The following is a 15,017-nucleotide window of genomic DNA, read 5'->3' on the forward strand; positions in this document are numbered from 1 at the left end:
AGCCAACAAATTGCAGGCCATAATTATTACAAATTTAGAAGAGTAATAGAGTATATGATATCTATGTTAAGATAATAAGGTAATATCACAAGCTACAACCATAACAACGAAGCAAACATATAGCATGTCATGTACTAAGTGGTCGCTTGTGCGTGCACCATCCCGGTTGGAATTCTCTTTTTAGCCCATATGAGCATGTCCTCCACCTCCTTTCTGATTGTATTAGACACATGGGCTAGATATGTGGTGCTTTCTGGGCTTGGCCGTTTTCAATTTCCTGGTAAAACACATGGGCTAGATGCATAGAGTTTTTATTGGCTCAATCATTAGTGTGTGTTTGAATCCAAATGTTTATATGCTTAAAGTTTTGTATAGAGAATGTTTATATGTGTAAAGTTTTATACCGAATTTATAAGTATAAAGCTTTTTATGTATGGAGTTTTTATGGCTTCAGTCTATTTGTGTATTTTTTTTAATCCATTTGGTTTTAAGTATAAAGTTTTGACCAAATAATTTATGTATAAGGTATCAATATGGAATATTTTATGTATAATTTTTCTATGTATAGTTTCTCAAAAATTTAAGGTGGTTGAATACATTTGTATAAGCGGGTTATACATGTTTTTTTTTAACAAGGATCTTGAACAAGAAAGGGGATAAGTGAAGTAAAGGTTCCCCCAATTATCTTGAATGGGTAAATTGATATATATATATATATATAAATATATATATATATATATATATATAATTAGATCCTACTACCAGGTGCAAAAATAACCTTTTGTAGCAACATTTTTCCACAGGCAGATTAGAAGGCGGGTGTAAACTTATATGAGTTATATAGCCTAGAAACACTATTTAGAGATATTTTCTAAATCACCTAGTATATTTTTGTCCTACAGACAGTTTAGAATAAGTTTCTAATACTTTTTGCTAAAATAATCTTATAGAGGCATATTTTTGGTACTTTATAATTTACCTCATATGTAATGGTATTTTCTAAGGTAGTTTAACGATTAAGACACTTTTTTTGTTAGTATGTGCTAAATAACTAAATATAACCAGCACAAGTATAAACAAACAAGTCATCATACGTAGCTGAGATGGTTCATGTCTTAAAGATAAAATATATATCATCAAGAGGTCTTAAGTTCGTGGATGGGTTTATTCAGTTAAACTAGAACCAACCGATGACCATTTAGGCCTTGTTTAGTTCCCAAATTTTTTTTTTCAAAAACATCGCATCAAATTTTTAGACACCTAAATAAAGTATTAAACATAGATAAATTAAAAAACTAATTGCACAGTTACGGAAGAAATCTTGAGACGAATCTTTTAAGCCTAATTAGAAAGTGATTAGCCATAAGTGCTATAGTAACCAACATGTGCTAATGACAGTAACCAACATGTGCTAATGACGGATTAATTAGGCTCAAAAAATCCGTCTCGCGGTTTTCAGCCGGAGTCTGAATTTGTTTTGTAATTAGACTACGTTTAATACTTCAAATATATATTCGAAAACTTGATGTGATGTTTTTTAAACTTTTTTTTAAACTAAACACCACCTTAGCTGAATCTTTATGCTAGATTGGTAAACATATATCGGATGTGGCTCGTAACGGCGGACGACAGAAGCAACTCATATTTTTAAACGGTGCCAGGAGGCCTAGGTGGAATCATTCCAAGGTTCGAGGGTGGGGATAGAGTGCTGAACTCAGGCGGCGACGGATGATCACGAAAATAGTTGGGTTTATTAATAGGTAAAGATATTTCATTGATTAATTACTAACTAGATAGTGTCCAAACATCTTAAAATGCGGAAAGATGATTTTGTTATATATGTAGTTGTCGTTTGATAGGACTCCAAGTGTCTAACTCCTCTAGGAGTAGATCTTGAGTAAAGCTATAGAACTATTTCATTTCACCTCTCTAGATTATTTTTTGGATCATTATAGTCTACTTCACTATTATCTTATATGGAACTAAAACCATTTGATTGTACTCCAACTCTAAAAGGACGAAACCGGTGCTGGAGTCCTCCGAAACGAAACCTTAATAATATAATAATATAGAATATACAAGTAAATATAACTCCGTCCATATTTTACTTTTGCAGTGGATTCAGGTTTGAAATCGGATATTCTTTCTCTCTTATTTTTACGTATATGTTTCTGATTATTTCTTACAAAAATTTTCTATAAAAAATTTGATTTCAAAAATCATATATGTGTAGTTTTTAAGTTTTTTATATATAATAATTAATTAATTATGTACGGATATGTCGTTACGTTTTTAATACTGGTTACTTGACACGCGCAAGAACGGGGCCACACGAGTATAAAGTTTTGTTTCTATACTACTCGTATAGTCGTATGTACTCTTTCCGCGAGTACGCGTGCCGTTTTCCCTCATCCCTCCCTCCCTGTACAACACGACCTATCATCGCGATCCGCTCCACAAAAAAAGAGAAAAACGAAACGAAGCTTCTTCTCCCTCTCTTCTTCCCTTGCCAGCCATGGCGCCGTCGCTTGCGTCGCAAGCCAAGCCCGCGGCCGTGCTCTGGCTCGCCGGGTTCCTCCAGGCCGCGCGCCTCCACCGCGTCGTCTCCTTCTGCGCCAGGTCCGCCCGTTCCTTCCCCTTCTCTGTCTCTCTATCTCTCTTCTCACCGCCACCCACCCCTTTTGCGTGTTAAGCGGGGGGCGGATTTTGCGGTGGGGGAGAGTTTTTTGGAATCGATGTCGCCGCTCGCTTGCTTAACGGGTTGGGTTGCAGCTCGAGGCCTCTGTCGGTCAGGATCGCGCAGTGCTTCCTGCTCAACGGGTTCATCTTCCTGGGGAGGTACGGTTGCTCGTAATTGAGGTTGAAATCTCTGCTAAATTCTGTGTTTATTTCGAAATTTCTCATGAGGGAGCGGCCAAATTTCGTTGCTGTTGATGAGTGGGAAAGTAGTTGGATACAATTTTGTTGCCTTCTGAAGCAAATCAGCCTGGGGATTAGCGTGCCATCCGCCCACTGCTGTAAGAATATGAGTACAGGAGGAAACTAGAGAATCTAGTATGTATCTGAGAATATCGAGCCTGGAATGTAGTAGGGTCTCTGATGCAATAGAGTCATAGACAAACGTGCTCTGCCTTTTGGAATTATTCAGGGCACAATGAACATTTGATTTTTTTTTTCATAGTATTTATCTATATATGTCTCCGCGTCTGTCACTTTGTTTACTCAGAGTTGTTTTGCAAAGGATTAGTGGATTTTATGCAGCAATGTCATGGTCTTGTTTTCAATATTACTGCCTGGTTGTTTTTCTTTTCCATCTTATTAATACCTTTTCTAAAATAATTCTTACACCTTATAGCTTGTTAACGCTGAAATCGGTGGTCATTCCAATGCTTTCGTGGATACTACCTGAGGAATGCAGTCAGTTGCAAGGGCAGCATCTGTGTGGCCACACAGTAGCTGTAGCGACCTATTCATTCCTACGCTCTGTTCTTATTCAGATATTCTATGTGAGTTCTGCTCTTTATGTGATGGCATATACTAATTAAGGATACTGATTGTGTTTCTTTTTTCTCAGATATAAATATGTAGTTACTTTTTAACTTATTCTAGAAGGTTATCAATTAGAAATTGAATGATAGACCATTAAACTGTGGTAACTTATCTTTCAGTGGTCACTTAAACTTTAATATTCTAATTTCAGTAGATGGTAGCAGAAATCATGACTTCTGTCACAATGATGTTTCAAAAAGGAAATGCTATTCCTTGAACGCCTGAAGCCTAAATGACATTTCCTGATGACACCCTGATGCTTTATATGAAAATTCGTACATGCAATTAAAGAGCAGTTTCTATGGCTCCATGGAAAACAACTTGTATTTTCTATTAGTTTAACCCCCCAACCAATACCTTCGGTAGTCTATATAGTTTAGTACCTTAATTCATTTATTTCCGTTATTACATACTTGACAAGTAAAAGATATTGTTTATTTTTGTTATATGTGGGTTTGTTATAACAGAAGCTCCCTTTCAGGTATTTTGGTTTTATCCACTTTACATCTTCAGCTTCATATTGAGTACACTATGGTACGTTTAGTCTCTCTCCATATTGGGTCATATTAATTTCCTTATTGACCAGACTAGTGGCTTACTTTTCCTTTAAAGAGCAAACACATGGTTTGAGTTGATAACAGAATTACCTAGCAGGACTTGATATGATATCTGCTTTTTATGTAAATAGCAAAAGACAGAATGATCATAAGAATGTTACTACCTTCACTTCAAAATATAGGACGTATTCTATTTCGTTATTACAAGGGTTTAACCAAAGATTAATCTATCAATATCACTTATGTGACATAAAAGGGTAACCATAAGAGTATATTATGAAATGGAGGGAGTACTATGCATGTATGAGCCTATCAGACCACAAGTAAATCAGTGAACTTCTGTTGAACTGAAATTCTTGTGGATATCAGTATTACAGCATTTGGTTCAGAAGTTGCCCAGTTTCAGTTTGTGGTACATTTGTTGATTCATACTCTGGGATCATGAGCTCAAACTTAAAATATTGCAGTAAACCACCTTAGAGCATCATCAGAACTTGCAAAATTTCTTTTGTGTTTATAACTATGTAATCATCATCATAACTATATAATCAGATTTAAAAAATGTTACAGTAATCTAGTATGGACATTTTTATGAGCAATATAGCTAGAAAATATTCAGATGGGTTTATAACTCTTATATTTTTGCATCAGGTAGATAAAATCACTCTCTTTATGCTTTCATTTCCTAAATCTTAAGTGAGTTGTCTATGTTGCAGTCTTTGGGTTTCAACACTACTAAACTGCTATGAATAGACTCTAAACCTGGATTTACACACAGAATTTATTTGCAATCTCTCTATGGAAAGCTCAATTTGTGATTTTTTTTCTGCGATGTTACATTGTTACAGGTATGGACTATTGTTTTACATAATCAAGATTCCCATATTTCACATACTAAACAATGGAACAACCACTTTGGATGTAACGTTGGCCATCTCACATCAGGTATAATGACATTGCTAAGCATGCTTTGGATGTTGTGAAAAGCAAGAGCCTAGATGCAACTAAAGCATTGGATGCTCACACCATATCTGAATCAACAGAGAGGCCTGAAGGATTTGATGGGTAGGTTCACATGGAAACTTATTGATGGGTTCTTGTTTTTGACATGTTCTGCATTCTGACATGCTGTTGTTAGGGTTGCAATTGGTATTGGAGAACAGGTCTATTCAATTCTTCTTTTGACTATTTTCTTTATTGAGGTATATTTCCTGTGTTTTTTCTTTTGTCATGACTCGCTTCACATCTCATTTCACAGATCATCTTTTGCCCACACCTCCTGCTCATTAAGCTTAATCGAGTGCTATTTTATGCTATCTGTTTTCACTGATATTCAAATTGATGGCAAGCAGGTTTCAGTGATTGGTTACGTACCTTACTTTGGGAAGGCTATAAATTTCCTTCTATTGTCTTTGATGTATGCCTACTACTGCTTCGAGTATGTACATCTTAATGTCTTTAAGCATTCTTTCAACTCCGTATGTGTATACATTTGGCAGGTTACTTCATTGTTGTAAATTTATTCAACTTTACTTGGCAGGTACAAGTGGAACTTCTTTGCAGTGAGTCTGAATGAGCGGCTTGATTTCTTTGAGTCAAATTGGGCTTTCTTTGCTGGATTTGGTATGTTGATCAGTCATTGCGTGGTGCAAAGTATATGCTTTGGCCTTCTTAGAGCCTCCTTGTTTCAGCTTTGGCCTATAATCCAAAGTGATTCTGAATTTAAAGTTTGATTTTAAAAGAATAGTTTTAATTAGATTTTTTACTTGTCTTCTTGGCAATCATGAAAAGAGAGCTGGATAATGAAAGTCACAAAGAGAACTCCTAAGATCATTATGGTTAGACAAATGTAACTGTTGGACAAGTAATCTAAACTTTAACCCTTTTGCATTTTTGTGCATATGTTCTTGGCAAAAAATACAGACATCTCTAATTGTATAACCTAGATGGAATATTCTAGTACCTATGGAATCTTAAATATCTCAACTGTGATCTGATCATCATGCTGGACAGTTAGCAGATTATGTCCTTTATTGGAAGTAATCCTGTACCAAGCTGAAGGTTGAGTAAATATGCTGTACTTTCGAGCTTCAATGGACAAGCATATCTCGGATAGGTTCTCAGGCAGTCCTAGCCATTCCTTGCATGCTTATTCCAAATAAAATTTGACAAGCTTACATACTATTGACAGTTCCACATGAATTGTTTGCATTACCTACCATAACTGGTCATTGTTGATCTGTTGTAGTGTACTTCTTGAATTGCATGTCATTATGCAATTCTGCTTCTGTACTTTCATTAACTTATATGCTAGTATTTCTGTAATTCTGACATGTTTTTTTAATACCATTTTGTTATAGGTAGTCCATGTGTCCTTCCAATTTTCTTCTTCTCTCCTCTTGCAAGTTATGGTGTAATGGCAATACTCTATCCACTGGTATGGAGAAACACTCACTAGCAGCATTTTTGTTTCCATTCGGTAGATTTTAGACTTTGTATTAGATGAATGTCTTTAAGCAGCATGCAGATGTACTTGCTCTTGTAAAATAGGCATAGCAAAAGCTAGCCATGAAAATTCCATTAAAACACTACCTCGTAATTCCATCACCAATTACTAAAAAAATCCAATCTAGAATTCTAAATCCAGTCCTTATTCCACCAAAACTGGATGGGAAAACAGTATCTGCTCCTATTCCTTTCCAACTGAAAATATTTCTCATCCAACAAATTCTGAGTGCAGTTAAGCATCATTGTTTGTTGCAGTTTGTGTTGACTGCTGCAGGTACCCAGGCAGAGAGAGTAATTGATCAACTGAAACCTTCGCATGGAGGGAAACTGCAGAGAATACCTGTGTTCTTCGTAGCAAAGCGACTAACGTAAGCAACCGCCATATCATTCATTCAGGAATCATGCCATTTTTTCGTATATAATTTAGCTACTGGTACTAGTGATGTGAGGATAGTTTATTGCCATTATTTGATGTATTTTTTTTAATTTTACCATATGTATTGGAGTAAAAATTGGTACTGGTTATTTAATTCTTTTATTAGTACTCTTAATCCGAATGAGAATTCAGTGCAGTATGCTGGGTATTAGTATTAAGAATGTCAGATTAACTTTCTTTTGGGAATCACAGTTTTTCTGAAGCACTGCTACTTTGCTTACCTTGTCTGAAACTGTTTTATGCAGGACGCAAGTGCTGCAATTGTTTCCAGAGGTACAAAAAGAACAATGAAAGGATCCACATAACCATAGCAAAGGAAACAAACACTGTGCTTGGCTTATCACAGAGCTGCTGTTCATGTTGCACCCGAAGGGTGTATAACCAGAAGCCCGCACGTCTGCACGACACCGTGAAAGTGTAAATATTCTGTTCTAGTGCCACTGTATATGGGAATAAAGGGAATAAAAGAAAACTATAATTGTGCATGTGACGCCCATTCATATTTGTGTACATAGTAACAGTAACGTCTCTTTGTTCTACGATATGTAGCAGAACTATTAATGACACGCTAAGATAAACCACTTGGTTTAGGCCCCTGCTTAGTGGCGTGTGATTTCAACACTATTCAAGAGGTATATGACAAAAATGGTGGGAGAGACCTCTATGTTCCTCAGCTTAAATCATTCTATGAGTCCCTCCTAAGTGATCCACATTTGGTTTTTCAGCTTTTAGGCATTCGTTTCTTTTGAGTGTTCGGGTAAGGAAATGGAGAGGTATGTTCTTATAATCTGAGCATTTTTTTTAAAGGAACGATGGATATTACGGCGATCAATTATCTACCTTTGGAATAAAGCTCCATCCCTTCTATGTTATTTTAGCACTTTATTTGAACCATGTTACTTGGCATTATAGGGTGGTTGTTTGACTTATTCAGAGAAAAAGGCAAAGAGCGTATTTGCAACTGAAAATTTATGAATAAAATATTTATATAAGTGTTCTTAGCAATGTAAAACCCAAAGCTAAAAAATAAACTATGATATAAAAAACCTTAAAATCTACTCAATTTAAATGTTGGCTTAAAAGACGATGCTTCTAGTTGACATATCAAGAGTTGATAGAATTTTTTGATTTTTAAACCTTTTAAATAAATAATTTTACTAAGTCGTTAGGAATATGTCAAATACTTAATCCTCATTGTTTCCCAGTATCAAGAAAATAATTAATTAACAATTAAAAATAACTTGCGGATAAAATTGTTGTTAGCGATTTAAAAGCAAGCATTTAAAAATAAACTACAATAAAAGTTCTAAAATCAACTCTAAGTTTAAATTTTAGCTTACGAGCCTAAAAAAAAGATGGAGCTGAACTGTTTTTTTAGATGATGATACCTTGTGTAATTCATGATCCCGAGTACCTGCTTGACATGCGACGTACCATACGAAAGCGATGTACTTACCTCTTAATTCTCGTGCTACACTGCTAATCACTGTAGATTACACTGTTTAAACCTCATGACTACTCTTTATTAAGCCGAATTGACGTGTAAGGGTTAATTATATCTATTGACCATCTAACCACGTGGTTAGGTCTCACACGAATATTTAGCATTTTTTTTCACTTTAGGAATTTCAACTGACACGAACGATTACTCTAAACAAGAGCCAATAGCAAGGTGTAACATTAATTTTCCTTAGCATCAGCTTAAATTTACATGAAAGCAGCCTTTCAGATTGTATGAGACTTGGTTTTGTACTTTTGCAAGATGCTAGACAAAGCTCCATGATTTGATCGGCGCAATACCCCGGCATTATTAGCTGGTATTTTTGTCCTCTTATAATTCTTTTCTCATTACATGACTATCCATACTCTCATGTCCTCTCATCTGAATAGCATATTGATACGCAGTCATGTAGACGATAGTACAATACAGCTAGATGTGTACAATAGAAGTTCTAAATACTAGAGTACTATCATTGCTTACAAACGACCAAAACAGAGGCAGCTGAACCCTGATCAGCGACTAACTTGCCATCAACAATAATCAACTATATATTGTACCCAATCAAGGGATAATAGTCTGCTTTTCTTCCTGGCAATTTTGTCTGCCATCTTACTTCAGTTTCTAGCAAGAAATATCGTACATATAAAGGATTTTCCTACAAAAATGTGTCAACATCTTTTTATATAGTGAAATTATAACTTCTGGCCTCTGCACCAACTAAAAATACACATGGCTATGGGTAGTAATGGGTCTAACCATTTTGCCTACAAAATTTAAAGATCGGGTTCAAAATAGGTTAAAAATAAAATTGTATAGAGTTTTGAGCTAAAATTTTTTTAAGAATTAAATAAGGTTGGGAAAGAACCCACGGCCTTGACCCATTCCTACCCCTACGCACGGCCATATTGATGGGCACCAGGATTTGAACCCTGGTAAAAGAAATAATTGGATAGTGCGGATCGATTAGGCTTGCAGGATAATAGTTTCAAACCTTACATAAGGAAGAAGAAGCTTGAATGCTTGATGTTTAGCAATATTGAAACATTCTGTTTTTTTTAATTAATGCAGTTCATGGCTGGTGAGTGGATTGCACAGTCTTTGTTTAAGGCATCCTCTGTTTCAACTCCGAGAAGGGTTGGCTGCTATGAGCTGCACCCTATTTTTGTTTGGCAATTGGAGCAGTTCCAATTCTTTCACGTGGGATGCACAATTCTCTCATTTCGTGCATCAGTGTCTGTCATGCTTTGCACAGCATCATTGCTTGATGTTGTGTTGCCACCTAACTCATTAGCATAAAGAAAAGATGAACAGAAGCTTAGCATCTTCTGCACTATTGGAACATTACTTGATGCCATGTACTGTTCCATCACTGCAACAATACAGATACAAAGAACATAAGTACTCAGAGTTTCATCATGCTTACCAAATAATTTTGTGTGGTATCTATTGCACAAAACTTGCTGACAGCTTTTGATTTGCAAGATACCAAATTTTGGTATCCCATCTAAATATTTGCTCTCTGAAGGTTTTATCTTTACAAGAACACTTCTGTGTTACATCGTATTGTAGGGATGTGTCAATCATTGTAATGAACTTGATATGTCAGACGAATGAGCATTAACTGGTCGTTATTACGAACTCTCAAGCTAATCAATATCTCAGATGCAACTTAGATCTCATGATGGGTTGGTGGAGCCACAGCTGCAGTACTTGGAGTAGCTGTCAGCTTTGCAGGACCAGTACTACCACTGAACCTCCTTTTTAAGAATATTCATCTTGGCAAGCAACAATTTCATGCAGTTGCATTACTTGCATAGCTGCAATTGCATTATGATCTGTCTTTTGGATTGTTGGTGCGAAGGTGACCAGTCTGCCCGGTGCGTGTATCATCACCATCCATCCCTCTACCCATGTATGCTGTTAAGTCAACTTACACGAAAACCCGGTCAATTGGACGTGCTTATGCTTATGTTTGATGAGATGTCATGTTGTAAGTTGGGCCAAGTTCATGTCAATATATCTTTTCTATATCCAATATCATACTTGGCATCTTACCATTTACCCTCAAACAGCCTAAATGGTAAGATACCAAAGTATGACATTAGAGGGTCGGCGTTAAACGGACTAGGGTGTTTTATGTTACAATGATTTTCGAAGCAATTGTCAGTTCTCCTTTTGAGACATTTCAAATGAGGTGATTCCCCTCATGTTTGTTGGAATTACACTGGTTCTTATGGAATTTATTCAACAATATTGTGAAACCCATGCCATCTAAGAATACTTCAAGCATTACTCAAAGAAAAATGCAATCAATCAAGTATATATAGTACTACCTAGACCTTTTTTTTCCTTTGGGTTGTCAACATTATTGTTTCGATTCTGTCTAGCGCAAATTAATCAATTTCTTGCTTTCTTTGCAGACTAATTCCTTTCTCATTATGATGCTGGTTGAAAATTCCCCATTGCCCAACTAACCCATAGCGTATATGTTATCCCAATTGGTGTTAGGATGAATGTCTACATCCCTGCCAAGTAAAAGCATCGCTCCTCCATTGCAGACACACACAATGAAGGAAATTATACTGATCAGCTAATTACAGTCAACCGATTTTTTCAAAAAAAAAATAGGATAAGACCAGGCCTCTATATCGAACGATGAAATACCTAAATTTTATGACCACTTAGAATCAAACCTGGGTGGACCGTGTGCACGACGGCTACGCTAGCCAACCGAACAACGCTCGGTTCCCAACTACAGTCAACCGAATAGACATAGTAATTAATTAAGCAACTATAATTTTCCAAACTTAATTAGACTTTACCTCACCACGGCACACTGCTCATCATCAGTGCAACTGTGTGCAAGGCTGTACCAGGGCTTGTGAAAAGCGCCGAAACGAAAACTGTTCCTTTTTTTTTCAGACAAACAAGCTATGTCTCCTTCCGTGCCGGTCTGTCCCTCTTTTCCACTCGTGCATGCATATGTACTAAAAAGATGGAATCATGGAACAATGTAGTACAATAATACTTACACTAGTACTACTACATTATGCTATTATAACTCTTACATATATGTGCTTTTCTTTCAAACATTATATAGTATAGTATTTACACAAAGTTCCTGACAGAATGTTTTCCTAGAATTCAGGCAAAGTACCAACCGCGAAAGCCTTGCATTTATTCGAAATGACTTTCTTCTCAAATTTGCCTCGCTTTTGCGACGAAAGCAACAAGAGAATCAAGAACCATCTTTGGTTCGAAGAAACAGAAAAGAATGATGAACCATCTACACTTGCAAATTGTGCTGAGCAGCAGAGGAGAGGGCAATGGTTCGAAGTAGAGAAATTCTCACGGACTTCTGCTTAGGATTTCCCTTTCGTTTCTTTTCTTGCAAAAGAGATAGTGGCGATGTGTACACACACTCCTCCGTTGCTTTGCCTTCCGGGTGCAACAGATGAACCGATGATCTTAGTGCGCGTGCATCGCAGAAAAGACAAAAGGAATCGAAAAAAAATAAAGGGGTAATTGTAAATTTATAATCGATTTAAATCGTTATTGTAAAATCACTGTTAGAAAATTATAAAAATATCACCTGTCATTTGAGTGGTATCATTGCAATGTAAAAAAACAATAACAAATTTACAATCCCCAAATAAAACAATTCTACGAGAAAAAATGTCTTGCAGCTTGATAATTCAAAAGGGGAAGTAAGGAATTGCACTTAAGAGATTTTTATGGACCAAGCAATAGCTAGCTAGCAATCGATCTGAATCGATCGATTCGTACTTGATATGGACTCAGGAGTTAATGGTGGTTTTGATGCTCCCTGTTGCACAGTGCATGCAGCAGTGGAAGCAGGCACAGTGGCGTCTTGCTCAGTGATAGCTGCTACTAGGGCAAGTTGATGACATGGCACCTACTTCCTGCTGAGTTCTTGCCTGCCGCCTGCCCTCCCACTTTGATAGTTTGATTTGTTACTGGCCAGTGGTATCTAATCTGTCTAGTGCGGGGGTTGCTTTGGACTGATCAATATGATGCTTAATTTGGTGTGGTGCAATCAAGCAAGATCAGTTGACATCGATCTCAGTTGGTGCATGTACTACCGTGATTTGAGTGATTTAGTAGTGCCCCAGTTGAATTCATTCTGGTTTCGCGTTCAAGATCAGAAACCGATGGTCTTTGAATTTGAGCAGTGCTGAGCATAGGGCTTCTTTTGGAATGGATAACTTATGTATGTTTTTTACCGTTTATGAGAAGGTACTAATTTTAATGGAAAAGAGAGCCTGAATTTTCAGGACCCTGCATTAGGTACACACAGCCTAATTATTTAAATAAAACTGAAAGGAGGTAATGATTATAACGTATTATATTCTTGCAAAAAAACCTACGCTTAAAGAAGTCCAAGGCCTACTACTTGAAATACAGAAATTTATGTTTTGTATGGTAGAATTGTCACTGGCTGCGTTCGCAAGACCATGTAAGTTATCTAACCTCCCTCGTCTTCTGCGGGCATGTTTCCCAAATTACTAAACGGTGTATTTTTTACGAAAATTTTCTATATAAAAGTTATTTTAAAAAATCATATAAATCTATTTTATTTTTTAATAATTAATAATTAATTAATCATATACTAATCTATTACTACTATATTTTCTATACCGGATAACCAACCTACCTCACTCGTTGAGCCCAACGCGGCCTATATCATACTATACATGCGAAATTATGTGTCCTTAGGCCCCATTCGTCCAAGGGAAAACCAAACGAGAGATGCAAGGGAAATTTTCCATGGTAGAGGGTAAGTTTTCTATACATGTATTTCTGTAACCAAAACAAAGAAAAATAAACATCCACTAGAAGCTAATGTTTTCTCTTCCTATGCCGAAGGGTGAAAAGAGTGAAAGCGAAAAAAATCAAACATTCCAAGCAACCATGTATATATACATAGTTACGTGTTTTTTATTTCTCTATTTTACATGTATATTGATGTGTTTTATATTCTTACATTTTTCTTTCTTGTGTTCTATTCTCCAGTGTTCCAAACAAGCTCCAACCCACACTCTCTGCCTTTTTGTTTATGTTTATAACCCAAAATTTAATTTTTTTTAATCTTAAATTTAGAGTTGATTTTGGGGTTTTCCACCAAAGTTTATTCTCCAGCCTTAGTTTTTAGATCACTACAAATACATATATAATTTTTTATTCACAAATTATTTTTCATTGTAAATATACTTTCCATAAAATAAACGAACAATCGTACATGCGTAATTTTAGGAAAGCGTCAGCCTGTGACCCTACAAAGTTAGATCAGCATAAATTGTAATTACGAGATGGTTGGTTGTTAGAGTAGCTGGGTTAGCTGAAAAAGGTGATTAGATCCAACAATTAGCATGTAGTAATCCGACAAATCACCCGATCGGTGCGACCTTCATGCGGCAGCAAAATAGTTCAATTGGCCCAGGAGTCAACCGGCGGCGGGTTAGTGTGTCCTAATCTCTGTTTAAAAAATATATATTCTTGAGAAATCATACTGTTTTTCATCTGTATCAACTGTTGGTTGTTTCGATCAAAAGAGCAGCAGTACGGGAATTGCGAAGGACGCTGGAGGGCGCCAACTCTCTCTTACTTGGTTGTGTCGTTACCTCCTGTGTCTAATCCACATTAATTTATTGGCAGTGATGGGTTTGTTTTTTTAGAGGTGCAGTGCTAATTTCGTCAGGTTGGTGAATAAGTATTTTTGGGAATTGAGATTGACTGATGCATTCAACGTCAAGTGGGATGAGTTCGAAGGTGTATGCCAGTTTGATAGGACAAATACGCCAGTTTTCAAACTGGTATTTACATTCAGAAACACTTAATTTTTAGTTAAATGATATCAGTGATATACCCTTGTATAAGTGTAGTTGATGTTTGGATTTTTTCCCCCTCTCTACTATCAACCTTTAGTTATTGAGATAATTTATTTTTTTTCTAAAAATATTAATAGATATCACATTTTGTACTATAGATTTAGTTTACGCTAAAAGAATTTTGTTACTCCATAAAGACAGCGTTCGGCAACACTAGTTAATAACTTATATTATCTCTTTTTTTCCATACACATGATTACCAAACTACTAAACGATATTTTTTAAAAAAATTATATATAAAAGTTGTTTTAAAAATTAATATAATCTATTTTTCTAACTTTTATAATTAATAATTAGTTAATCATGAAGTAATCTGTTATCCTATTTTTTGCGCGGCTACTAACACCACCGCTGAACGCGGCCGAGAAGACCTCCTCCTGCAGTCCTGCTCCACTGCTGACGTGTACTATACATAACACGGACGCCAGCGCAGCACCCACGTCATGCAGTTCCCAATCCCACGTGGCCACCGCGACCTTCTACAGTGGCACTGCGGGCGCGGACGCCATGAGCCCATAAAAACCCGAGCTGCCTCACGCCTGCGCCCCCTCCACAAG

At 36.4% G+C, this 15,017-nt stretch overlaps 1 protein-coding gene across 1 annotated transcript; it reads left to right on the forward strand.

Moving 5' to 3' along the window:
* Positions 1-2,436: 2,436 nt before the first annotated feature.
* Positions 2,437-7,534, forward strand: LOC102722210 (protein EI24 homolog). The gene is made up of 11 exons (XM_006653354.2): positions 2,437-2,619; positions 2,773-2,838; positions 3,356-3,506; positions 4,031-4,083; positions 5,052-5,171; positions 5,245-5,308; positions 5,459-5,544; positions 5,647-5,729; positions 6,467-6,543; positions 6,870-6,982; positions 7,296-7,534. Exons 1-11 carry the CDS (start codon positions 2,516-2,518, stop codon positions 7,339-7,341), a joined length of 963 nt encoding a protein of 320 aa, XP_006653417.1. The 5' UTR covers positions 2,437-2,515; the 3' UTR covers positions 7,342-7,534.
* Positions 7,535-15,017: the final 7,483 nt, after the last annotated feature.

This window comes from Oryza brachyantha, chromosome 4, assembly GCF_000231095.2.
Source record: "Oryza brachyantha chromosome 4, ObraRS2, whole genome shotgun sequence".
Taxonomy (NCBI): domain Eukaryota; kingdom Viridiplantae; phylum Streptophyta; class Magnoliopsida; order Poales; family Poaceae; genus Oryza; species Oryza brachyantha.

Coding starts and splice junctions, on each gene's coding strand:
- LOC102722210 (XM_006653354.2), top strand. CDS start 2,516: ATGGCGCCGTCGCTTGCGTCGCAAGCCAAGCCCGCGGCCGTGCTCTGG. Junction 5,545..5,646: donor TATGCCTACTACTGCTTCGA/GTATGTACATCT, acceptor TTTACTTGGCAG/GTACAAGTGGAACTTCTTTG. Junction 5,730..6,466: donor GGCTTTCTTTGCTGGATTTG/GTATGTTGATCA, acceptor ATTTTGTTATAG/GTAGTCCATGTGTCCTTCCA.